The 27,383-nt window shown below is 36.8% G+C and overlaps 1 protein-coding gene across 1 annotated transcript in view; it reads right to left on the bottom strand.

Annotated features, from left to right (window-relative positions):
- Positions 1–7,827: 7,827 nt before the first annotated feature.
- STAT4 (signal transducer and activator of transcription 4) overlaps positions 7,828–27,383 on the bottom strand; it is a 52,606-nt gene continuing 33,050 nt past the window's right edge. The window contains exons 13-24 of the mRNA XM_087949549.1: positions 27,251–27,344; positions 24,695–24,739; positions 23,737–23,820; positions 21,977–22,075; positions 20,118–20,253; positions 19,840–19,892; positions 17,405–17,499; positions 15,106–15,242; positions 14,616–14,807; positions 14,415–14,481; positions 14,037–14,145; positions 7,828–8,496 (exon numbers count right to left, since the gene is read on the bottom strand). Of these exons, the coding sequence (XP_087805675.1) occupies positions 8,470–8,496; positions 14,037–14,145; positions 14,415–14,481; positions 14,616–14,807; positions 15,106–15,242; positions 17,405–17,499; positions 19,840–19,892; positions 20,118–20,253; positions 21,977–22,075; positions 23,737–23,820; positions 24,695–24,739; positions 27,251–27,344 (1,138 nt within the window). The 3' untranslated portion in view covers positions 7,828–8,469. The remainder of the gene's footprint in view (positions 8,497–14,036; positions 14,146–14,414; positions 14,482–14,615; positions 14,808–15,105; positions 15,243–17,404; positions 17,500–19,839; positions 19,893–20,117; positions 20,254–21,976; positions 22,076–23,736; positions 23,821–24,694; positions 24,740–27,250; positions 27,345–27,383) is intronic.

Raw genomic sequence — 27,383 nt, 5'->3', positions numbered from 1 at the left:
TCTTAAGGCTGGTCCAGGAGATTGCAGCTCAGTGCCTATGGTACCCAGAAAAGGGGTCTTTAAAATTAACTGATTGGGAACGTATAGGGAAAACATTGCATACTGAACCTCGAGCAAAAATAGAAGTTTTGCAGGTGTGGCATTTATGTAGGCATGCAATTGAAAAATTTGGTCACAATGAACTTTCTCTTTTAACACCTCCACCTCCACCTTCACATTATACTAATGCTGTCATTTGTCCCCCTTCTTCACCTGAATATATGTCTTCAATTCCCTCAGCTCCTGCAGATACAGGGCAAAAGCCTCCTGACTCTATTGTTCAGTCTTCTTTTCAGAAAATGGTTGAGACTTGTAAAAAGGATGCCTCTGTCTCAAGAACAGAACTTGCAGAATTACTGTCTGTTTGTCCAGTACAATATCGTCCTGGTCAGGGACCACAGCTTGGACTGCAAGTAGCAGAATGGGAGGGTCTGCCTTATCAGATCTTAAGAGAGTTAAAAAAGGCAGTTACAGACTATGGGATTAATGGTAATTTTACAAGAGGACTTGTAGAAGGAATAAAAAAATGGTTATACAATGATCCCTGAAGATTGGAAGCAAATATCACTTGACTCCTCCAGCAGTCTCTCTCACTCCTCCCCAGCCACAGCTGGTAGCACTGGGATCGATTTAATCACTCAATAGGAAATTGAGTTTAAATTTCCCATGGAAGTTAAAATAGTTCCATCTCAATTTAAAGGTCCTCTTCCTTTGGGATCAGTTGGCTTAATTTTGCCTCATTCTTTTGCACACAAAAAGGGCTGTTTTGTGGTGCCTGGGGTAATAGATTCAGATTACACTGGTATCCTCATGATTCAGATTTGGGTGAATCTTCCTCAAGTTCTTCCTTGTAATTCTTCTGTTGTTCAATTGTTTCTTCTATATGAAAATCCATCTCCTGGTATAGGTAATCGTGGGGATGCAGGATTTGGATCAACTTCTTTATCTGTAGGCTTACTTCATCAGCTGAACTCCTCTCGTCCTTTGTTAACGCTCTTCCTTAATAAACAACCATTTCAAGGGTTATTGGATACTGGAGCCGATGTTACTGTCATCTCCTCTTTACAGTGGCCAGTACAGTGGCCAAAAACGACAGTTTCTTCATTGTGGGGAATAGGAGGCTCTACAGCTGCTTGGCAGAGTGTTCAAGAAATTAATATTACAACATCTGCTGGTAAGTCCTTTGTCCTACAACCATACATTCTAGGTATTCATACTAATATTTGGAGCCATGATATCCTTTCTCTTCTTAATGCCCATTTGATTCTTGATGATGGCTCTTCCTCTTAAATGGCTCTGTTCTACGTCAGTTTGGGTGGAACAATGGCCATTATCAAGGGAAAAACTTGCTGCTTTACAACAATTGGTTCAAGAACAATTGGCTGCTGGTCATATAGAACCTTCTACTAGTCCTTGGAATACTCCTGTTTTTGTTATAAAAAAGAAAAATGGGAAATGGTGCCTCCTGCAGGATTTAAGAGAAATTAATAAATGTATCCAACCCATGGGTCCTTTACAATGTGGTCTACCAAATCCTAACTTAATTCCTAATTTTTATAAATTATTGGTAGTTGATCTTAAAGACTGCTTTTTTACTATACCTTTGCAGCCTCAAGACAAAGAAAAATTTGCATTTACTGTCCCAGTTTTTAATAATAGCATGCCCACAAAACGATATCATTGGCGAGTGTTGCCTCAGGGAATGCTTAATTCCCCTACACTTTGTCAATATTTTGTGGATAATGCCCTTCAACCCTTTGGGAATAAATTTCCTTCCTATTTAGTCTATCATTATATGGATGATATATTGATAGCAGCCCCGGATTTTGATGAATCTAAGTTGTTAAAAGAATTAACGGATATTGTGGCACAACAGGGATTGTATATAGCTTTAGACAAAATTCAAAAGGTAGAACCTTATACCTACTTAGGACATAGAATGTTGCACAATTTCTCCATTCCAATTCTTCCTGATTTACAAGTACAGAAATCATATACATTAGTACAATGGCAAAAATTACTTGGCATTATTAATTGGGCATGCCCATTCTTCTACATTACAACTGGTGATATGTTGCCCTTATTTCAGTCTTTGAAGGGAGCACAATCACCAGGAGATCTAGTTGTATTAACTGATCCTCAAAGAACATGCCTTCAAGAAATATTGAATAAGTTTAAGCATCGATATGTGGATAGGATAACATCCTTAACAATAGGACTTTGCTTAGCTATTCTTCCCACTACACCCTTACCCACGGGATGTCTTTATTCTAATGCATCCCCGCAAGCAGTCAACATTCATGAATGTATTAATTTGTCAGCTACTCCACCTAGAAACATTTATCCTTATCAATCAGCATTAGAGGATTTGATTATTAAAGGTCGTAAACGAGCCTTACATCTTACAGGACAGGATCTCATTAGCATAGCTTTCACTCGTACAAAAAGTTGAACATGAGCATTTGATGATGATTTCAGAATCATATCAGATAGCCTTTTCTCAATATGTGGGAAACTTGTTGTATTCTTTACCCAAGGATCCTAGAATAGTGGTTACTACTACTTTAAATCCGGACTTTTCTTCCATTTTTGTGTGAAATCCTATTTCTAAAGCTCTTACAGTCTTTACTGATGGATCACCTCAAGGGGTGTGGTTGTCTGGCAGATTCAACAACAATGGTATTCTAAATTTACTGCCACGCAGACTTCAGCTCAACGTGCTGAGCTGGCTGCTGTGATTTTGGCTTTACAATTGTTCAATGACCAACCTATTAACTTGATTGTTGATACTCAATATGTGTATTTAGCTATGCAATCTCTTCCTTTTTCTTATTGTGCTCTCTCTTTGGATAAGAATTTGTTATCCTTGTTTTTATCTTTAAAGAATAGTTTGGAAACTCGCTTGTATTCTTTGTATGTAGAACACATTCGAAGTCATACTCCCTTTACTAATGCCTTGACTGAAGGAAATCGGAAGGCAGATGAATCCTTAAAGGATGTTGCGTCTTTGTTTGCTGATCCTGTTGCCAGTCATTCTTATTTTCATCAAAATGCCAAATTGCTTGCAAAGCAATTTAAAATTTCATTATCTCAAGCCCGGGATATTGTCCATGCTTGTCCAGCTTGTCAGCAACTGGCAGTTCCCTTTCCAGTAGGTGTCAACCCACAAGAAACCCAAGCTAATCAAATTTGGCAAATGGATGTAACTCAATTTTCAACCTTTAAGCCATACTGTTATCTTCATACGTCTATTGACACTCATTCACATTTCCTTTGGGTTACTATTTCAAAACATGAACATTCTTCAGATGTTATTTCTCATTGCCTATCCTCCTTTGCTGTAATGGGTCGGCCTTCTCAGATTAAAACTGACAATGGTCCCGCTTATATTAGTAAGGAATTTCAAACCTTTTGTCAGAAATGGAATATTACTTTAGTGCATGGAATTCCTTACAACTCTCAGGGTCAAGCTATAGTTGAGCGAGCTCATCGTACTTTTAAGGCATTGCTTCAGAAACAATTACAAATTGAGTCTGGCCCTTACCATCTGCGAAAGATTCAAAATCTCATACTTGGAATTATTTAACCTTTTTAGATTCTCTTGCAGACTCACCTGTTAATTTGCATTTTCGAACTACTGAATCTTTAGCAAGGCCTTTGGTAAAGTATCGCCAAGCTCCAGATCCAACCTGGAAAGGCCCTACACTGCTGATCACCTGGGGTCGTGGTTACACCGCCATGGAAGATCCTTCTACTCGACAAGCAGTGTGGGTTCCAGCGCGCTGTGTTCGTCCGTATCATGGCATGGCATCAGAGCCTTCACAACCCGATTCCAGATTTCAATCTTTATCTGAACACGGAAGTCCGTCTTCCAAGGTCAATGCGCCGGCAACCCATCACTTGGGGCCAGGTTAAATCTACTACATATCAAGCTCAACAACAACTGCAACAGGTCTCATTACCTCAGACTCCTGAAAATCTTGTTGCTGCTGTTTTTGCTATTATTACTGCTAATTCTGTTACCATTTTACTTTGTATTTTCTTGTTTATGGTTAATGGTGTTTCTGCTCAAAATGACACTTCTGTGGTTCGTCTTAACCCTAATTTGTGGGTTCGTCATGCCCAATACATGTTTATGACCCATGGCATAAATATTACTTTATACTATGAGCCCCCAATGGCATTTGGTCAAATTTCTTTTACCCCTAACTTGATCATGTCTTCTACATTTATTGTCTCACAACTGCAATCTATTTCGCACTCCTGGCTATTTTCTACACCCCCTATGCAATTGAATTCTGTCCGTTGGCATTACTTGAAAGTTAGTCAATTTACAAGGGGTCTGTGTTTCTGTTGTCACGCTAAACACACTTGGCTTCATAATTGGTCTGATTATGATGCTGCTCAGCACATATTAAAAAAGCTAGGGAATTATAGTTATTGTTCTAACTACTATTGGTTGTCAGGTACCTTTAATTCTTCTTTGTATGGAATTAATATAGCTCCTGATATGTATCCTGACAATTTTCCTATTTTTAATGCCTCTAATCAATCTAATACAGGATCGATATGCGCTGGTTGGCAGCTTAAGGTTCCTAATATGTGGTTCTTTTTTGATAAATATGCCACTAATGTTCATCCTCAGAATTTTTCATTCTTTGAATAAAACTATTGAGGATGAGCTTGCCAATTTACAATCATACATTCAAAATAATATCCATGCTCATTACTCACCTTTTGAGTGGCTAACCAATTGGCTCCCTGATTGGTCTTGGCTCAGACAGTTTTTCTTTTATGCTATAATTATTATTATTGTACTAATGGCAACCTGTTGTTTTATTCAATGTATTCCAAATTTATTCGCATTTTTTCGTCCTGCTTCCCCCTCTCTTAATCCTCTACCATTGTGATACATTCATAAATCTTTGAATCCTCCATTTAAAATAAAAAAACGAGGATATGTAGAGTTGTAATTGCAGGAATGTTCCAATCTTGGATGGCAAACCTCAGATAAAGAATGTTTCCAAGCAAATACAACTCAGGTAAACAAAGTCACTAATCTAAAGGAGGATTAGAGAGAGGAAGTAAACATATGTTAGACTTTAACTAGAGATAATTAATTGTGTTAATTACTATGCTAAACAGTAACGAAAGTTAAGCAGTAACCAAAGTTAACCAATGATGGGGGATAATTAAAAATGTGTATAAATGCAGGACTAGACTCCAATAAAGTTCATCATGATTCAGTTGATCATGATCAAACAACTCGACTGCCTCATCATTACAACACTGAGCAATCAATTTATCATAGTTGTCTGTCTTGATTGTGGAACATTTCGCCATAAGCCAGATCCCCAAATATTTTACTCTTTTTGTTATCTGAATCCAATTCATTCGTCAATTCCTCATTTTGCCTTTTAGTACAATTTTTGGTTATTAGTTTAGTCTTTTCTTTGTTAATTTTGAGCCCCGCCACCTTTCCAAATGCCTCTATCTCCTGTATTAAATTTTTACTTGACTCTTTTGGGTCTTCCATTATGCAAACCATATAGTCGGTGAAAGCTTGTAGTTTGTATGTTTCTTTTTTAATGGCTAGACCTTGAATGTCTTGATTTTTCCCTATTTGAATCAACAACACTTCTGCTGATAATATCGTAGTGGGGCAAGAGGACATCCCTGTCTCACTCCTTTGTTTACTTTTAAATTGTCTGTGGTTTCTCCATTAATCACTACTTTTGCATTTTGTGTGGTGTATATTGTTTTAATTAATCATATAAATTTTTCACCAAATTTCATCCTAGATAATTGTTCAATAAAAAATTGCCAATTTAAATTGGTCCCTTCCAACTCTTAATCTGTATCTGTATCTTCCGGAGCTGAGAGACCAGGTGAACCATGCATTCTTCAGATAGCATAATGTACAGCTATGCAGAGTAATAGATTTCAGCTATGTAGTTGTTACTTGGAGCAGAAGTTGGAATGGGCAGTAGGAAAAGGGTGGACTCGCCCTTGGTTATTTCACGGAGAGAAAGCACACTTATGCAAGCAGGTTTGCAACCTCACCCGGCACAGCCTGTGAGAAAATGGCTTACCTGGCATAAAAGTTTAAATTTATGGCTGAGAAGCAATTAGCATTTGGGACTTTCCTAGTTCACTTTCATTATTACCCATTGTGCTGCCTCAGTGTTCTGAACGTAGCAGACCAATATTTCTAAAAACAAATTGGTGGCAAACATTGAAATACTTTTCTTTGCAATTGCAGTCTATGAAGATAGCCTTTATGGGAACCTCTGCAAGTGGGGATCCCTTTAATGGTGATAACCTTGGCAACCAAAGCAAAGGAGACAGCACTTTCCTGCAGACAGTTGCTTCTTATAGTCAGTTGGTCTTGATAACATCTGTGAAGGGCTCCTCCCATCTGGCTGAACATAGCAAAAGGAGAGGGATTTTCCAGAAGCACAAAAGAGTTTACAGTAATGAAAAAAATCGGGACAGCATAAGAATCTGACCTACTTGACACAAAACAGTCATGCTAAAGTCAGCCAACTTTGCTTTCTTATCATTTAAAGCTTTGTGGGCATCATGAAAGAGGACATTTTTATTTCTATGGCTAATAATTGTCTTAGAATGAGGTCTTAGAATGCTGTTGGTTTTGCTGCACCATACCTAGCTGTTTTTATAATAAAGTTGAGAGCCAAAACAATACATTACTGTAGCATTTCCACCTTAAAACATAGTTCATCTCAACATTTTCCAGGAGGCAAATTGATGATAAAGAGATGTCAGATCCTTTTTCTCCCTGCCTGAAGGGCTCAGTACTAGATACATTGCAATGTGCTAGTTTCCGGCCTGTTTGAAAATCACAATAAACCCAGCTTCACTTTGCGTTTAGGTGTAAACTGTAAACTTGAATCTTTCACAGCTCTAAACTTTAGGGGTTTTCATAAAGTCATAATTATGCCAAAAAGACCAACTACCTTCCCCTTTATGAATCCTTCTTCACTTTAGATTCCATAAAGACTTTTCATAGCAAATTTATCTTACTACGGTATTGCTGCTGCTTTTATAAGGAAGTCATAACTGCTAACACAGAATTGCACTAAACTGAATGTTCTGATGTAGAAACCCCTTGTGTGAAAGTTGATGGCTATCATCCTAGCAGTGGTAAAATTTAGATGAAGATTCCCATGGCAAAGAGCTTGGCAGTGTCATAAATTAGATGGTTGCCTCCCTTCTCTACTTCATCCCTTCATCTCTGCTATCTCATAAAGGTAGCCTCTGCAAAGACTAGTAAAGTGGCCTGTGATGAAATCAAGTTTCTTCGTTAGAGTAGTTTTTCTCTTAAAGATGGTAGCTAACTTTGAGAGTTAGGGTAGCACAGTGAGAAGGAGAAAGGCGCCAAAGGATAAGCTGCTGGGGTGTGGGGGGGAAGTGAGATAGTTGGGATTTTCTTCTTTTGTAAAAATTAAAGACAGATAAGTTTGCACTAGGTTTGATTGTTTCTTAAAATGTTAAGAAACCCAAGTTCACCCATAATTAGAGGGTGTTCTTGGCGCTACAGGTAAGTAGTTCAGGGATCACGTGTTGAAGAATACTATAGGAAGTGTACTATGATCTCAGTTATTTCTGCCATTCCTGGTTCTACAAAAGCATTATGTGATTGTAATTTTTTTACAATGACTATGGTTTTCATACAATTTAATACATTTTTAGATATTGGGGAATTTTAAGAATGGGTGGATTGGAGAGACCTTATAAACACCATAAGCAAGCTAACAACTCAATAAATAAAGTTAGAAAGTGTTTATAAAAATCAGAGTTTTGCGCAACAGCATTGGAAAAATATAGCATAATCATGTAGCATGCAATACAAATTTAGAATACTGGAAAGTATTTCATTTCCTGATTGGGAACATCACTTTCTTTGGAAACTAAATAATCCAGGGGCCACTCTGGATTTCAGCTGACTGTTAATTGAATTTTGTTATTACAGTAACCTGGCTTTAAATAAAAATCTACAATATAATGTGTTTGAATAATGCAGCATATGAAGTTTATTCTAGCCACGTCAAACCATTATCTGAACCAGATCAAATATTTGTTTAAGCAAATTAAGAGTTACAGTCAAGATGAGAATTCTGTATATTTCTTGGAAAAATACCAGCTGTCTGCAAGGAATATAAATCCTTCCATTCCCCACTATCCTGTCAGAGCTGAAGAAATGTCTTGGATGAGAAGCAAAACGTCTTCATAAAACAAAGTCCAGTTGCCTGCTGAAAAAGCACCTTTGGGACAGCTGTGACTGAGAATCTCTACAGACTTGGAAAAATATATTTATAGTACAGGGAAATTAAGAACATTCTCTTATAAACACATATTAATGCACACAAACTTGTTCATCTGCGTTGTAAAATCTTCAGTATCTTAATGTCACTCAGCTGCATACGGAGAATTCAACTGCAAGAGAAAAAAATATGTAAGTTTGTCAGAATTAATAGATTTTTTTTTGCTTAAATGCAATATGAACCGCACCTTCTTGAAAATAATTAAAATGCCAATACGACTCAACTTATTCTCGTAAGTAATTAAGAAAAATGAAAATGCCATGGGCATAATGATTGGTACTCCTTAGAAGTTAAAAGACATTGGGTTTTAGTGATTTTACAAGCAAGCTATTTTAATTAGTATCACAGATGTCTTCAATCTCATATCGATCATTCAACTTATCGGAATGGAGAAAAATACTAGGCATTTTGTGTCATTGTGTACAGCATAGTGAACATGGACAGGAAAATAAAAGTAGGGAGATATCCGAGGAGGAAGATAATAGCCAAACACAGTAAAGGGAAAGGCTACAAAACAATCTCCAAACAGTTTTATATTCCTGTGATCTTGGATGTGAATATTATCAATAAGTTTAAGATCTATGGGACGATAGTTAGCCTCCCTGGATGTGGCTGCAAGAGGAAAATTGACCTTGATATGAACAGAAAGATCGTTTGAATAGTGGGTGAAAGAACCAAGGAAAACTTCAGAACAGATCCTGCCTGGCCACCAAGTTCAAAGTTGATGACCTCAACTGAGTCCAAAATTTCAGTTGTTAAATGAGACATTTGTTAAATGAGTTTTGCCCCATTTTATGACCTTTCTTGCCTCAGCTGTAAAAGTGAATCACTGCAGCTCATAAATTAGTAACTCTGTTGTTAAGTGAATCTGGCTTCCCCATTGACTTTGTCAAGAGATTGAAAAAGGGGATCATATGTTCCTGGGACACTGCAACCATCATACGTATGAACCAGTTGCCAAGCATCTGAATTCTGATCGTATGATCACGAAGATGCTGCAAAGGTTGTAACTATGAAAAACAGTCGCAAGTCAATTTTTTCAGTGCTGTAGTAACTTTGAATGGTCATTAAATGAACTGTTGTAAGTTGAGGACTACCTGCACAACAATATATTGCAATGTGCCCTACATGGGGCTGTCCTTGAAGAGCATCCAGAAGCTCCAGTTGGTGCAAAATGCAGCGGCCCGCATGGTTTTATGCAGACCCCGGTGTGCACATGTATCATCTCTCCTGCAGGAGCTGCATTGGCTGCCAATTTGCTTCAGGGTGCAATTCAAGGTGCTGGTTGTCACCTTTAAAGCCCTTCATGGCTTGGGTCCAGGTTATCTGAGGAAACTTCTCTTGCCAGTGACATCTACCCGACTCATTAGAGCGAGGAGGCAGGGAATGCTGCGGGTCCCACCCCGAGGGAGATACACCTGGTGGGACCTAGAAGAAGGGCCTTCTCTGTGGTGGCTCCATCTCTCTGGAACATCATTCCCCCAGAGATTAGAATGGCCCCCTCATTAATACTATTCTGAAAGGCACTGAAGACCTGGTTTTGCCAGCGGGCCTGGGGAACCCAGAGAGGGATGGAACCCATCAGGTGGCTAGTGCGACCCACAGTCGTCGGGATGGGGGATGGGGAGTTGGTTTTTGTTTTTGTTTGTTTTCCCAAATTTTGTTCTATTGTACTTTACTAATTTATTTCATTCTTTTTGTTAGTTCTTATTGTTTTTATTTTTATTTTTTGTTTTAAATATGATTTTACATTGTGTAAGCCGCCTTGAGTTGCCATGGACGAATAGACGGCAATATAAATCAAATAAATAAATAAATAAATATTGAGTTGTACCATCCAACAGTGTCTGAGTGAAAATGGCCTTCATGGTAGAAGATCCAGAAAAACCTCACTTCTGAAAGACAAGACACAAAAAGCCCAGACTGGAGTTTGATAAAATGCATGTTGACAAGCCACAGTCCTTCCACAGACTTTGGACAGATGAAACAAAGGTGGAGCTTTTAGGCAGGTCACAGCAGCTCTATGTTTACAGAAGAAAAAATAATGCCTTTAAGGGCAAAATGGAGGAGGCTCCCTCATGTTATGGAGTTGCTTTACTGACTCCAGCACTGAGTGCCTTGAATCTGAGCAGGGCACAAGAAAACCAGAAGATTATCAAGGCATTCTGGAGAAAAATATAATGCTCCCAGTGTTAAAAGGCTCTGTGTCAGTTGCAGGTCATAGGTCCTTAGGCAGGATAATGATCTAAACCATATATCCAAGAAAATCAAAAATGGTTAAAAAGCAAACATTTGTCTGTTCTGAAGTGGCCTGCTATGAATTTGGATCTGAATCCATGTCGTGGCCTGCCAGTGTCCAGGGGAGCTGGCAGCAGATTTGGACAGTGAGGAGGTTGGGGAGGAACATGGGCCAGTCCTAGAGTCTGGGGAAGGCTCTGACAAGTATTCTGCGTTGGAAGCAGAAATGGGGCCAGGGCCGTCTGACAGGTATCAGCTGCCTTTGGAATTGGACATTATTGAGGCAGAGGAACAGCTGGAGCCTGTTTCCAATGTGCACATGCGCATAGCTGCCAGAAGAAGGGAACAGCTAAAGAACAAGGGTTGACTTGAGAGTAGGTGGACGGTGAATGGCCCCTCCAATAGGGAGTAAAAGAGGAGCAAAAGGGGAGTGGGATTTTGCAGGAGACAATTAGTTCATTTGGGTGAAGATCTGTTCCTGCATTCTTGCCAAGTGTGTCTGCTACAGTGTAGCATCTGAAAGATATCAGCATGGCAACTCTCCAAGCCTGATAAAGGTCTGTAATTGTGAAATACCTTGAAAGACTGTTGACTGGGACATTGCTGGAGAGGAATTCACTGTAAACTAAATAAGGGGTTTGTTGGGACAAGGAGTCGGTTTCATACTGTTGGGGAAGCCTCGGTCAGAACAATCCAACAGAGCATCCATAGAAAGTGCTGACACTCACATTTGGGAGAAAGAATCTAAAACCTAACTGGAACAGTTTGTTCAAGAATGGGACAAATTGCCATTTGAGAAGTATGGAAATTTTATTCAGAGTTACAGAAAGTACTTGATTGAAGTTATTGCCCCAAAACAGTGTACTGCAAAATGTCTACGGAATAGATTAGGGTACCAGTAATTATGTCCATGCTATTCTCATTTGTTTTATTAAATAACTTTGGGTTGTGATGAGAAATCGGACTGGAATTTCCATTGCTAAGCATTGCAGTTATAAAACTCGATATCACATGAATGCATCACTTAGTAATAGCAATCCCACAGTTTTTGTTGCTATCATAACCCAAAGACCACATAAGTCATTAAATGAGAACCTCGTGTGACCGCAAATGTGGGAAGACCTAGGAGTCTCAGATAAGTAGGCTGATAGGCAAGAACTACGGCCAAATGGGTACTACAGTGTGTGAGTGGGCCAGTAGTTGCTATGGGTGGATGCTATGGAGGGTGAGCAAGTGCCATAGGAGCTCCTTGGGAGAAAAAGTGGCAGGAGCAGGAATGACTTGCAACTTCCTGCCAACTTCCCCATTGACTTTATGGAAAGCTGGCAGGAAAGGTTATAAAGGGTGGTCACACGACTGCAGGAAGCTGCAATCATAATTGAGAGCTGGTGGCCAAGTGTCCGAATCATGGTCAGGTGACTGTAGTGATGCTACAATAACCAGACTTTAAGGAAAAGAGTAAGTGTCCCTAGTTCAGACCCTTCATAACTTCAAATAGTTATTAAAATGAATGGCTGTGACCATAGGACTACCAACATTTGCAAGAATATGTTAACTTGCACATCAAAACTGAAGTGTCTACTCCATGGGCTATAAAATAACATTTGTGAATGCCATTTACTTATATCAGTTTAAATTTATTTCATAGCAAATTGGGATTTTTTTGTGAAAAAAGTGGAAAGGTACCAAACGGTATTTGTTATCTGCATCTGTAGAACTTAAGGTAAGCAGAAAACAAAGAAGGATGTAAAGGATGGAACCAGATGTGCAAAATAAAGTAGCTCTGGCAGACAGGTTGTCTTAAAAGATAGGTAGCTAAGCATTTGGGCTAAAATATGCTTTGAATAAACAACTTCCATAAACATTTCAAGTTGCTATTACTGCATTCAGAATTATATTGTTCATTTTAAAGGAAAATGAAATATTTTAATCTAGCACTGTTAATCTGGGGAAAGTTTCAATAATTGTACTGAACCACTAATCTCCTTAAATTGGTCTAAAATAATTTAAGTTGCGACAGCGCAAAATGACTGTGATATAATCTGAGTGTTTGCCTTTGCAAATGTACCTTCTGCTATATTTCCACTTTCAATTGCATTTACTTGTTTATAAAATGGTTTTCAACTTCCTGAACTGTTTTTAAGTTCTGTATATTCAAGTTGCTATCACTTCCCCAATAAAGATATTCTCAGCAGCAAAAGCTTAATGATGTATGAAGAATCAAACTAAAGAAATAGCAGCATTTGTAAATCGACACTCTTTTATTAGGTGACTCAACCTTCTGCCCTTTTGAGGTGGGTAAAATGAGGACCCAGATTGTTGGGGCAATCTGCTGACTCTGTAAACCTCTTAGAGAGGATTGTAAAGCACAGTATATAAGTCTAAGCTATTGCTATTACATAGTTATAACAATAAGGTCTGATTATTCAGATAGCTTATTATTTCTCATGAATCAAAAATGAATCAAAGAGTCATTTTTTCAGTACCTGCTTGTAAAACTGCAGAAATGGTAAATTTTAGGGGAAACCCTCCTATACTACCACCTCTTACAATACCAGACAACACACAGTATCAACAGTAGAGATATTCATATTTCTAGGTTCTATCATATCTCAAGACTTAAAATGGACACCTAACATCAAAAACATCATCAAAAAAGCACAACAAAAAATGTTGTTTCTGCGCCAACTCAGAAAGCTGAAACTGTCCAAGGAGCTGCTGATACGGTTCTACAGAGGAATGATTGAGTCTGTCATCTGCACCTTTATAACTGTCTGGTTTGGCTCTGCAACCCAACAAGACAGACACAGATTCCAGAGAGTAATTAGGACTGCAGAAAAAACAATTACTACCAACCTGCCTTCCATTGAGGACCTGTATACTGCACGAGTAAAAAAAAAAAAAAAGGCTGTGAAAATATCTACAGACCCCTCACATCCTAAATAAATTGACATAAATTGTTTCAACTTCTACCCTCAAAACGACACTATAAGGCACTGCACACCAGAACAACTAGATACAAGGACAGTTTTTCCCCGAATGCCATCACTCTGCTAAACAACTATTTTCCACAACACTGTCAAAATATTTACTAAGACTGTATTACTATTATTCTTCTCATCCTTATTACCTATCTCCTCCCACTTATGACTATAACCTAGTTGCTTGTATCTTTACAATTTATATTGTTTTATTTAGTTTCCTAGTATGATTTGATTACTCATTTAGTATCCTAATTATCACTACATGTTGTATCTTATGATGAATGTATTTTTATGTACATTGAGAGCATATGCACCAAAGACACATTCCTTGTGTGTCCAATAAAGAATTCTATTCTTTTATATTCTAGTCTATCCTACCCTATCCTATTCTAAAAATAAAATAAAAATAAACAAAACCTGTGTAACGTACAGCAGTTTCCATTACAGAAGGGCTCAAGTGTTCTCTCAAAACAGCATAAACACTTGGTGACATGGGAAGAAGATCTGATGGAGAAGGTGGATCTGTGGAATTATTCAGACTAAAAAAAAAAAGACAATTACGTTTAGTAAGTGAAACATGATATATTTTGTAACACCTTACTTTTATTCTCACGTGTTTGCAATGCCTTTCCTTTCATCCCATCACCCCCTTTCTCTCAATCAAATTATTTTTTCAAAAAAAGTTTAGGTTTATCATTATGTTTTAACATCTCAGTTAAAGAACAACATCCTGCAGCAGAGTTTGCTAAGTTTCCTATATTAATTACTTTAGGAAATAACAACTGAAAAAAATAGAATGATTACTCACATTTTGGAGACTGGAATGAAGACAGAAGGGACATAACCTTTGGTTCCTCCTTCTGTAGGTCTTGATACTAAATGTAAAATATGATGCCCATTAATTTTCATTCAAGACTAAAATGTAGGAGATTCTGGGTATGTAGGAGGATGTCACTTCACACATTTAGCTGAGTTAAGGGACGGGAAAACATTCAAAACAATTTCTGACCTTCATTAGGCTGAGAGCTGTAGTGCTTTCCAAAAGCTTTGTCTTTGGGGATATTGGGATAAAGATACTGCAATGGGTTTTCAGGAATGTTATCTGTTGAAATAACTTTGTAATCTCGTAATATGTCTGCAAATGGCAGGGCAGTTAAGCGGCCTTTGTTATATGGTTCAACAGAGTGAAACTTCACTTCCCCTGCGAAGATAACAGAGTTGTTAATAAAAGGACAGAGTTATAAGGAGTACTATAATATATGGTAATCAAATTAATAAGAGGATAGGTTTGCAGATTTTGTAAACAAACAAACAAAAAGGACAAGGCACAACTTGGAAAATAAAGTGCCTAATCCACAAATGGATTTGCATCAGTAGTTCAGCATGTCAGATCAAAGGAGCAGAGTTCTTTTGTACCTATCCACAAAGGGTTTAAGGGATCATAAAGGAAAGGTGAAAATAAAGTGAAGTGTTATGTATTTTAGCAGTACAGTACTTACCATTTTCAGACTGGGATGCCCAGGTAAACGTAATCCCTCCTAAATTGCTTTCACTAAACCTCAGCAAAAACGTCCCGGGTTTCTTGTCTTTCAGCAAAGCTCGCTCCTTCTCTTTGTTCACAAAACCCATTATACACCTGCAAACAGGATGAGAAAGTACAACTTTATGTGGATGCATACCTGTAAAAAAGGACTGTGGAATTCACCTGGGAAAATGTTATATGATAATCCCAGATAATTTCTGGTTGGCAGACCAAAATGGAAGTTTTTACAGGATTAATCAGCCTTGTAGTCTAACAAAAGACCACACATGATTAGAGAAGTGGCACTGGAGGAAGGAATTTGTTTTTCAATTGCCAGTCTGACACAAATACAGGAATGGTATTTCGCCTGGTGGCCGAGCAGGTGACAACATTTAACTATTTTTGGTTGATCTGAAAAAAAAAACCCCACCTAAACAGGGTTGAATTGGATTATTACTGAGATGAGAAACCATCTAGAATTTCTCAGTTTGCAGGCTACATTGGGAAGTTAACAACACATCCTGGAAGAAGCAGCAAGAAACCATTTCTATACTGCTACCAAGGAAACTGCATTGATATGGGCAGCCACAAGATTCAACTTGTGTTTGAACTTGAATGAGAATCTGCTGCTTTCTGCAGTTAGAATAAAAGCTTCAAAGAAGCAATATATAGTCAGGAAGTTACAAACCTCTTGCCCAATATCCCTTCTTCTGTCATTGTATTTCCCACCATCATTAATATCTCCCGAACCTCTTTAAAAAATAAATACTATTGGAGGATTAATAGTAACAATTATTTCAAGTCATATGCTAATTTGAGTCATTGTTATTATTATAACGATGATTAAGGATTGATTAATTATTCAGTTATATAATTAACTGAATTCAATTATTCAGTTAAGCATTTTGCTCACACCTTCCACAATGCATCAGTTAAAAAACATTTGAAAATAACATATATGCATCTAATGATTTAGATAGAATGATTTCAATCTTTAGAATGATTTCAATCTTCATTGCAGGGGTGGGATTCAAATTTTTTAACAACCTGTTCTGTGGGCGTGCCTTAGTTGGTGGACGTGGCTTGGTGGTCATGTTATTGGCTGGGCGTGGCCAACTCAATATCACTCACATCGAGGCACGCATCTCCTCGCCTGGCCTCTCAAGACTGTGGGGATGCTGCAACAGTCGTAAGTGTGAAAAATGGTCATAAGTCACTTTTTTCAGTGCCATTGTAACTTTGAATGGTCACTCCACACAAGCAAAGGAGGGGGAAAAAACTTCAGAGAAGTTCCTGAGACAGAAAGTCTAGTCCTGCCAAGAATATAATAAGGGTTAACAGAGAGGCAGTTTCTGTAAGCAACACCAGAATGTTTCCTTCCTGTCTTCCTTACAGGATTAGGCCAGTAATTTCTTCTAACAACCGGTTCTCCGAACTGCTTAGAATGTTAACAACCGGTTCTAGCGAATAGGTGCGAACTGGTAGAATCCCACCCCTGCTTCATTGTCTACTTTGACTGCAAGCTACGTGTAATGCAGGGGTGTCAAACCCAAGGCCAGTTTGACACCCTGAATCCGGCCCATGGGGTGTTTAGATCTGGCCCACAGGGCTGCCCTGGAAACAGCGAAAGATGGGCTTGCAGTGCCTCTGCCAGCGAAAACAGAGCTTGGGTGGGCTGCACATGGCCCTCCCAGGCTCCATTTTCAGCCGTGACAGCCTCCAGCCCTCTGCCAGTGAAAATGGAGCTCTCAGAGGGCTGTAGATGGCTGTCGCAGCTGAAAACAGGGCCCAGGGGGCCAGCCCATCCCAGCTCTGCTTTCACTGGCAGAGGGCTGCAGGAGGCCGTTGCAGCTGAAAACGGAGCTCGGCAGCCCATTTTCGTTGGCAGAGCACTTGAGCCACCGCAGGCACCCCCAACACGAATGATGTTAAAGTGGCCACACCCACCCTGGCCATGCTCACTCCAGCCCCCGAGGTAAAACACAACACTGATGTGAATGAAATTGAGTTTAACAATCAGTGAAATCAAGTTTGAGAATCCTGGTGTAATGGAACAGAGTGCATGTATCACTGAATTATTTCTGCAAGAATATTATATTTCGGATTCTGATCACAGTACCAAGAATGCTAAATGCAAACTGGATAAAGGTAAGAGAACCAGAACTTGGTCAACTAATTTCTCCCTATAGATTTGTTGAATATCGATTATACTTACCTTTTTTTTTTAACAAGCAAAGCTTTCCCCAGGGCTTTACTTTTGCAAAAATGTGGCTTACCCGTCAATCCAAAGCGGAAGAATGTGTTTTTTAATCAGATCCAAGATTGCTTCAAGCCACGCCCAAAATGTAAATGATTTACCAGGCAAGTGTTCCTGTTTATAAAATGAATTGGGTATAGTATAAATGAAGCAATATATTTTAATTAACATATCAATAAGCGCACATCATTCAAGTCGTTTATAAAAACATTGAAGAATAAAGCACCCAGCACTGGTACTCTACTGCCATTTTCCATCTAAAGAGGAACTTTTGCTGAATAAAAGTAGTCCTCACTTACCAGCCACAATTGGGACTGACAAGTCGATTGCTAAGTGACCCAGCCATAAAGTGAAACGTCATGTGACCGTGCTGATTTATGACATTAGTTCTGCCTGAACTTGTTAACCAAATCATTGTCGGTTATTAAGTGTGACATCACAGGACTGCCACTTGCGACTTCCTGCCAGCTTTCCTATTGATTTTGCTTCTTAGAAGTCAGCAATGAATCATAAATGGTCACCAGTTGCAAAGCACTTGCATTGAAATCACATTGACTGCACGGATGCTGCAAAGCCACAACTTTGAAGATCTGTTGTAAGACTCCTTTTATAACCATTTATAACTTTGAACAGTTGCTAAGCAAGCTGCCAGTAAGCAAAAACTGTATTCTTTCAGAATGATTTTTGTGGGAGCTATATATTCATTTATTACTATGAAAGAAGCCTTCCTGAATTTAAGATATATCTACGTACAGGTAGTCCTTGACTTACAACAATTCATTTAGTGATCATTCAAAGTTACAATGGCACTGGAAAAAAATGACTTATGACTGTTTTTTACACATATGACCATTGCAGCATTCTAACGGTCATGTGATCAAAATTCAATTGCTTGGCAACTGGCATGTATTTATGACGGTCGTAGTGTCTTGGAGTCATGTGATCACCTTTTGCAACCTTCTGACAAACAAAGTCAAATGGGAAGCTAGATTCATTTAACAACTGTGTTATTAACTTAATGACTGCAGTGATTCCATTAACTTCTGTGGCAAGAAAGGCCATAAAATGGAGCAAAATTCACTTAACAATTGTCTTGCTTAGTAACAGAAATGTTGGGCTCAGTTGTTGTAAGGTTGAATTACAAGGACTACTTGTAATTCTAAATCTATTAAGGGATTTATTAAAAAATGAGATAAGCTGATCTGGCAGGGTTCTCAAACTTAATCCTGGTACTTAACGTATTGTCTTCAAGGTGCTTACAGATCAGTTTTGTCTATCCTAGACTAGCACCTTCAGTAACTGAGTCAGACAAAATGATCAGAATTTCCCCCCTTTTAAAAACAGTGTCATTAGCTCTGTTCAAGCGTCCCTTAAGTATTCTTTAATAATTGTAATCTTTAATAGCTGTATTCCAGTCTTGGATATCATTCTAAGAGGTCTCCATTAAGCCTTTTAAAATACAAACACCTTTTACTAGTAAGAAATCAAACTCACCTGGTTGAATACTCTAAGTATTAGTATATAGTCAATGAGGGCAATGAACTTTACAAGTCAATATTTTTTCCAGTATTTCACTGAGTAGTTTAAGCAATACTTTGAGTTTTTTGCAAGGCATAATTTATCTTAGACTCTTTCTTCAGAATTTCAGTTTCCTTTCCCCTTAGACAGAACCAATTCACGCTTTAGCAAAACGTATTTTTACCAGTCCTTGTCTTGTCCCTTTTGAATCTCATAAGATTTTGATAGTTCTTGATTAACGATTATTTGTGCTTTCTGAGAACTGAAATTAATGTTACCCATTTAATAAAATTATCTTCAAGGTTCATATATTCCAGAACTCCAAACAAAAAAGTCCAATTCAAATTGCTGATTACAGTATTGTTTTTCATTATGTTGTATCAAGTATTCCAAAATATCCAAATCATTTCTACTATTATCTCATAATTGTCTTTTGAGTAAAAAAAAAAAACAACCTAAACAGAAACTAGTTTTGTTGGCTTTGCTCAAGAATTTATGAATGTGTCTTCTATGGGCATTTCCAATATTTTTTAAGAGAAAAGATGTAAACAGTGTCAGATTTAACTTTTCCACTGTTCCTTTTTTAAAACATTGTCAATGCATTTAAAATTTTTCCCTTGCTTAGTACCATATAACAAGTGGGTTTTTTTCAAAATAGTACAGCCACCCATTCATTAATGAAGCAAGATAGACCCACTAACCATTGTATTTGCAATAGGGAGAGTGCATTTTAACAGTAAGGTAGAAATTTCACATGAAGGATACCTTTACCTGAAACAAGAAAGAACCTTATGGAAAGAAAAGGACACAATCTTACAGAAAGTTCTAAAGAAAAAAAAAAACCCTTATGGAAAGATTCTGTGACACTGAAGGATCAAGCTTATGTAATAAACAAGTAACATTTTGAAAATGAGATATATTAATGACATACAGTACCTTACAAAACTTTGACCATGAAAGCTGATAATCACCGGAAGTAATCTGTTGCCCTAAAATATAAATATAAAATATCTGTTGCCCAAAAAAATCACTTGTTTTCAAATGAAGTCATGATAGTTTAAAAAGACAAACCTGTTTTCTTAACTGGAACTTCAAAGCAAAGACTCTTTTCTACTACCCTAACTGAAACTCTCATGTCAATGTCAAACAATGGATGGGAAATTGTATACATACTTCTTTAGTTTGATATGGCAAAGCACATTCTCGGTTCTTACCTGTTAGCTTTTCTGCCAGCATGCCAAGCTGATCCGAATTCAGTCCACGACCAACATATGATGAAAACTGCCAGCTCAGGACCTCTAAGAGTTGACTCAAAGTGACAGGGATTGGATTATTAAAGAAAGCCAAGTTCTGCAGCCAAATGAAAATTAATTTGATTAGCTCCACTTCCAGTTTTCATGTATTACTATAAACTGCTAGTGACTCTGAGGGCCCAAAGATAGGGGTAGAAATGGAAATAATAATAATTTTATTTAAATATTGTGAAAATTCAAGGCTTTTAAATAAAGTCAAAAGCCCTAAGTAGTTCATTTTTAGAGACTGACGAACATATATAGTAGCATCATTAAAATAAGGATATTAGTAGGTCCTAAAGAATATGGTGATGTTTTGCACTTCAGACATAAAAAATGAGTCTTTTTAGAGGCAAAACATGCCATTATAATTCAGTTTTCCTGTAAAATGCTAAACATTTTTGTCTGTATGCTAGAATAGAATAGAATAGAATAGAATAGAATAGAATAGAATAGAATAGAATAGAATAGAATAGAATAGAATAGAATAGAATAGAATAGCTTTATTGGCCAAGTGTGATTGGACATACAAAGAATTTGTCTTGGTGTAAATACTCTCAGTATACATAAAGAAAAGGTACATTTGTTAAGTATCAAGAATCATAACGTACAACACTTAATGATAGTCATAGGGTACAATCAACAATCAAATCATACTAGGAAACAGCCAATATAAATAGTAAGGATACAAGCAACAAAGTTACAGTCCTACAATTACAAGTGGGAGGGGATGGGTGATAAGGAGTGATGAGAAGATTAACAGTAATAGTAGTGTACACTTTGTAAATAGTTGAACAGTGTTGAGGGAATTATTTGTTTAGCAGAGTGATGGCTTTTGGAAAAAAATTGTTCTTGTGTCTAGTTGTTCTGGTGTGCAGTGCTCTATAGCGTGTTTTGAGGAAAGGAGTTGAAACAGTTTATGTCTGGGATGTGAGGGGTCTTCAAATGGCTCTGGCTGTAGCTCTATGATGCTTTTAAGTCCATAATTCTTTTTGTACTGGGTGTACTAATTTTTATTTTGCTTTACTAATTTCAGCTATACAGTATACAATAGTAAGCCAATTGCTTTACTGGCTATTTTGCAGCCCTAAAAAAGAACATGCACTTTTATAAAGACCTTTAAATTAATATTTTCATTTTACAAACAAGAAAAATCAAAAGTCCATTAGAACATTTGCACTTCTCCAAAGGGTTGAAAAATAGCCTAGAAAAATACCTATATTAGGGAAAAGGCATGCAGTAACATGAGGATAGATGAACACGAACATAAAAAGATATGAAGGAAACTATCCATTAAAACACACCTATTTTAAAAATGAGCATAAACATGCATACAGATTTTGTAAATGCAATAGTTATTTTCATTTGCAAAAAAGACTTTGACCGAGGAAAATCTCCTCAGGAAAAAATTAGCAATGGAACATATATATCTATTAATCTTTTCTGCTGATCAATGAACTACAGGTAGTCCTCGACTTATGACCACAATTGAACCCAAATTTTCTGTTGTTAAGAGAGAGATCTGTTAAGTGAGTTTTGCCCCCTTTTCTGACCTTTCTTTCCACAATTGTTAACTGAATCACCACAGTTGATAAATTAGTAACACACTTGTTAAGTGAATCTGGCTTCCCCATTGATTTTGCTTGTCAAAAGGTTGCAAAAGGTGATCACATGACCTTGAGACACAGCAATGGTTGTATTAGTCAGGAAAGAGGCCTAAGGAGGCTTACTTGCTTTTATACTCAGCTTGTGAAAAAGATAATTGGCTATGCAAAATGTACCTGGAGTTCACTTGTGGACAAGTTGTACCATATGACGGAAGCCCAAGCATTAGGCAATTGGCTGACATTAGAAATCATCACCACTGGTAAACAGCTCGTCTGATGAGAAAGACAGATGAAGAAATCAATGTAGGTACAGAATAGAGCAAAATCTAATAGCCCGGGGAATAGGTTGCAGTTCTACAACAAATGCATTGCAAGAAGTATTATAATGTTAGAAAGGAGTCAGGCTCAAATTTTTGCAAGGATTGAATATTCTTGGAACCCAGTTTTTTTTTCCTACTGGGTTATACTTAAGAGGTTATGCATAATGTAACCAAATTTACCTTGTAAGCAAATTTTACATTCTAAAAAAATTAGATAACTGTTAAAGTTACAGCTAATGTGGTTAATTTTGTCAGCTATTTAATTTTCAGTTTTTGTTTTAAATGATGAGAAAGAAGAAGTAAAGGGCAAATTTAGCTGAAGGAGCAAGGCTTCACAGAGCATAAGAGTTCTTACTGAACTTTTCAACCCATCAGTAGTTGGTTTTCAAGTAAACATTCCTAGCAGAGAATCTAGGTCGCTTTGTATTAGAAGTTACACTTGCAAAACAAAAAACAAGACATGAGAACCATCCATGTCTAAGATCTATTCATGCTGTTTTATAATCCCTCCTATATTGGCTCCAAAAAAAAAAAAGAAATATTTTTATTACATGTACTTTCCGGGACCTAAAACAGGTACTTACTTGTTCGAGCGCCACACTGTTGCCAAATACGATTCATTATTTTGTAATAAAATTGTAACAGACAGAGTCAGGGATTTTATTGTAATGAAATATTAACTATTATGACAGTATTATAGCACCTTATCTGCACTATAAAGGACTTCATTGAATCAATTCAATGACTTATCTAATCTTATTCTTTCTTGACAGTGATAACAGGTAAAGTTTTCCAAATAATGGTTTGCATGTTTCATCTCCAATCAGAAAAAAGAAAGTGTCACAGGTATTGCTTACCTGCCAAGAGTATAACTAATTATGAATCCATTTTTGCTTGGCTGACTTAGCTCAGGCAGGCAGAGTTGCCCTTTGATAGGACAAAATTAAGCACATTGGTCTATTGAGCAACAATTAAGAATCAGGCTTCAGCAAATAATTATGTAGAATTTTTTTTTTAAAAAAAACAGCAATTATTTGCAATTTGAAGCCTCTCTTTCTACCTATTTAACTGAAGGTTCAGATTACATTTTTAGTTACCCGAGAGAGGCATGGATGTCTTCAAAATTTATTTTATTTATTTATTTGATTTATATTGCCGCCTATTCGCCCATGGTGACTCAAGGTGGCTTACACAATGTAAAATCATATTTAAAACAAAAAATAAAAACAAAAACAATAAGAACTAACAACAAGAATCAAATAAATTAGTAAAGTACAATAGAACAAAATTTGGGAAAACAAACAAAAACAAAAACCAACTCCCCACCCCCCCACCCCGACGACTGTGGGTCGCACTAGCCACCTGATGGGTTCCATCCCTCTCTGGGTTCCCCAGGCCCGCTGGCAAAACCCAGGTCTTCAGTGCCTTTCGGAATAGTATTAACGAGGGGACCATTCTAATCTCTGGGGGAATGATGTTCCAGAGAGATGGAGCATAATAGTCTTATTTGATCGACTGAATATAATCCATTAGCACAAACTGCTAGTGAGTGACATGCATTAATTCTAATTCAAATGTTTTTCGGTTCATTCAGCTTGGTTCAAAAACACTTACTTCCAAATCTATAGTTAGGCCATATAAGCGGATCTGTGTTTCAAAAGTGATTGAATGTAGTTCTTCAGTTACCACTTGAGGAATCTGAAAAGAGGAATAATAGTTTTAAAATGACATGGATTAGAAATGTTAAGATTGAGAGTATGCCCTGCCTCATAACATTTACAAATAGTTAAATATTTTGCTAAAGCATAATCTGGAAATTCAAAGGATGCACCATTACAAAAATCTTGTTCATATCCTCAATTTAACAGAAGTGGAACTGAAGCGGAGCACAACAGTACATTTATTTATTTGTATATTTATTAAATTGATATGCCACCCACCTCACTCGACAAAGGGACTGTATATGTCATTGCATATTGTTATAGATTAATTTCAAACTCAAATTTGCATATTACATATATTATTTTGTATTTTCATTTGGTAAATCTCAGGTGACAAAAATGACCAGAAGAGGGAGCCACAAGGCTATTTTCTGTAATTAAACTTAAATTGGAAAAAATGAATTCAGCATAAACATTTTAGCAATAACATTTTAGTATGACTTTGTTATTTAAAAACTGGTTATTCAGATTCTTCAGATTTTTCATTTGTACAATTTTTCTCTTCAAAATAGTATTTTGTCTGAGTTTATGATTTAGAGTGTTCATCATTAAAACAGATTTACCTGTCTTTCAACAAGTAATAAATTATAAGAAATAATAAAACATTTTACCATTATATGTATCTGGAATCAATTTATCCATTTTAGATAGTTCCCTCTTAGATAATAGGCATTAGGAAAGATTAGCATTTATGTTTCAAAATTGCAGTTATTATTTTGTTCCTTAGATAGTAGGCCTTAGGGAAGATTAACATTTATGTCTCAAATGCTATATAGTATTCTTTTCATTGATCTAACAAAAGTTAATGGAATTATGCTACAGCCAGAGCTCAGACCATTATTTCTTCCTACCTCGTTTCCTTTGTTTGCACCACTTGCTTTCATTTCTTTTGGCTGCTAAAAGAATTAAAATATGACCAACATCAATACACAAAACGTTTATCCACAGAAATGTTTAATGATGAGATTCAATATTTATCAATAAAAATTAAAGTAACATGATATGGGCTATTGATGACGGTTGTTTGACTTTTCTGACATGGATTTATTTCATTGTTTTCAAGTGACTTAATTCAGCTTAATTCAATCAGCAACTCCCATACTATATTTTGCTATGATTATTAATCTGTCTGCTTTTATTCAGCTGCTTTATAATGTTTACATACACTTCCTTCCCATGTATAATATTTTGTTCTTAATAACAAATAAAAACCTATTACTAACAAGATAATACCAGGAATCTCTGTGCTGAAGTATTCTGTATCTACAGGTAGTCCTTGGCTTACAATCCAAAATGGAGCCCCAAATTTCTGTTGCTAAGCAAGACAGTTGTCAAGTGAATTTTGCCCCGTTTTATGATTTTTCTTGTCAATGTTGTTAAGTTAGTAACAGTTAAGTTAGTAACACAGTTATTAAGTGAATCCGGCTTCCCCATTGAGTTTGCTTATCAGAAGGTTGCAAAAGGGGATCACTTGACTCCAGGACACGGCAACCGTCATAAATGTGAACCACTTCCCAAGCATCTGAATTTTGATCACATTGACCATGGGGATGCCACAACAGTCATAAGTGTGAAAAACAGTCATAAGTCACTTTTTCAAATGGTCACTAAGTGAATTGTTTTAAGCTGAGGACTACCAGTAATTTTATAGTTCATAGCTGTGCTTTTTAAGGGCATAAATAATTATCCATAGATATTATCTTTGCTCAATATTTGGAACAACTTAATAAAAATTCATAGCAAGAAAAGCAGCCGTTTAAAGGAACATGCCTCATACTTTGAGAGTACAGGAAATAAATGGAAAAGTGGCGAGGTGAAAAGGTTATTGCTTTTTCTATATAACATAAGCAAAGAATAAACTGACCACTTCCTTATGAAGAAGGTAACTAAAAAGATAAGGGTAGCGTGGGGGTGGAGAGAGGGAGAGGCAAGTTAACACTTGGAGAGAATAAAAGGAGAAAGAGAGAGAAAGTATATCGGACATACAGCTAAAATAAAACTGAAGAGAAAGTCTTGAAACTGCTTGTGACAAGCTAAATAGTAATTCTGTTATTAAGTACAGAGCAGGAGTTTTGTTAACCTACTTTTCTTTTTAAAAAAACCCAACTCATCATATCCTGGACTTTCCCATCATATAACATTATTGCTAAATAATATTTTATTTGTTCATATCAACTAATCCTTTGAGTGAACGTTATATAAGAGTGTATATATAGTAGATTTATTATATTCCAACAAACTACATTACTATGAAATGATGAGAGGTGAGTTCATAGTTCAACATATGCGGTCTACATAAAGCATGTTCAGCTGGTGACAACAAAATATTTTTTTTAAAAAAAATCTGTACTCTGTACATAAATTTGAAACAAATTATATTTCTGTTACATACAGTTTTGGTTTTGTTACAGTGATTCAGAGATATTTCTTTTTTAAATAATAATAAATGTTTCTATATTGCTGTGAATTTTTTATCCCCAAAACTAAAAGCTATGGATTATGATTTCTACAGAACGCTAATTATAATCACAGAAGGTAACAATTCCTGCATACACAGTATATGTTCTATGCAACTCAGTGAATATCTCTGTATTTGAGAGAATAAATGTTTACCCTTCAAAGGAGGAAATGTAATTTTGTCTGCCCCCCTTTGAGGGGCAGGAAAGAAGGATATGGTCCCTGTTCATAAATTTTTTTTCTTGTTTACTTTTAATTTAAAAGTAGGTGGATTTGCTCCTGTCTCTGAGCTCTCAGAGGTAGACATTAGCAGCAACATCTATTTATGCATTTATATCTACAAAGGCTATTAAAGTATCAGTAAAAAATATTTTACTTCCAATTTTTGTATTTTTCCCCCAAAACAATAAATTTTTCCTCATTCACAGAGAAATGCGTTTTTAGAGAAATATTTGTTCCTCTCTGTTTAGTAAGGCCCAAGCTACACTTGACAATTAAATTCATATTTCTATTTAATATACTTTAATAATAATATTAATAAGACTATCCAAATAGCAGGAGGTGATAATTAAAGGAATCTATGCTGCCGTTTTTTCTCTTCCTAAAGAGAGGTTTTCTTCTGAAGGGATATTTCCAATTGTGCTGATAGTGAGAAAAGAATGCAGGTCCATTGCCATATTTGCTCTGATCTTACGAATTATTCACACCCATCCCCCAGTTAATGCTAGAGGCCTATAAAAGTTAGGTGCAAACATACATCTAGTTGTCAGGTATAGTTTGAACCTAGCTGGCAGTGGAAGGGATTAGGATCAGTACATAGCTTTTAATTAAGTTATACCAAGTTCAAAGGGAAGTCTCAGTACACAATTAACAAAATGCCATATCCATAAATGCTGAGAAGCAAGCAAGGATTTCCAACTCCTGTGCCAAAAGGAAAAAAAGTGATTTACCAAATGTCGAAATTCCACTGAAAGGTTCCCGTTTGCAGACTCATCCATGTTCATTGCTTTTACATGAGTCCCACACAGAACAAATCTGCGGTTGCTAGAAAACATATCCCGGTAAGGTTGAGAACCGCAGGTA

Source organism: Notechis scutatus, chromosome 1 (assembly GCF_049901735.1).
Source record: "Notechis scutatus isolate UNSWTSFEM ecotype Mainland chromosome 1, rNotScu1.2, whole genome shotgun sequence".
Lineage (NCBI taxonomy): Eukaryota > Metazoa > Chordata > Lepidosauria > Squamata > Elapidae > Notechis > Notechis scutatus.
This window is presented reverse-complemented; position numbering and strand designations above follow the sequence as displayed.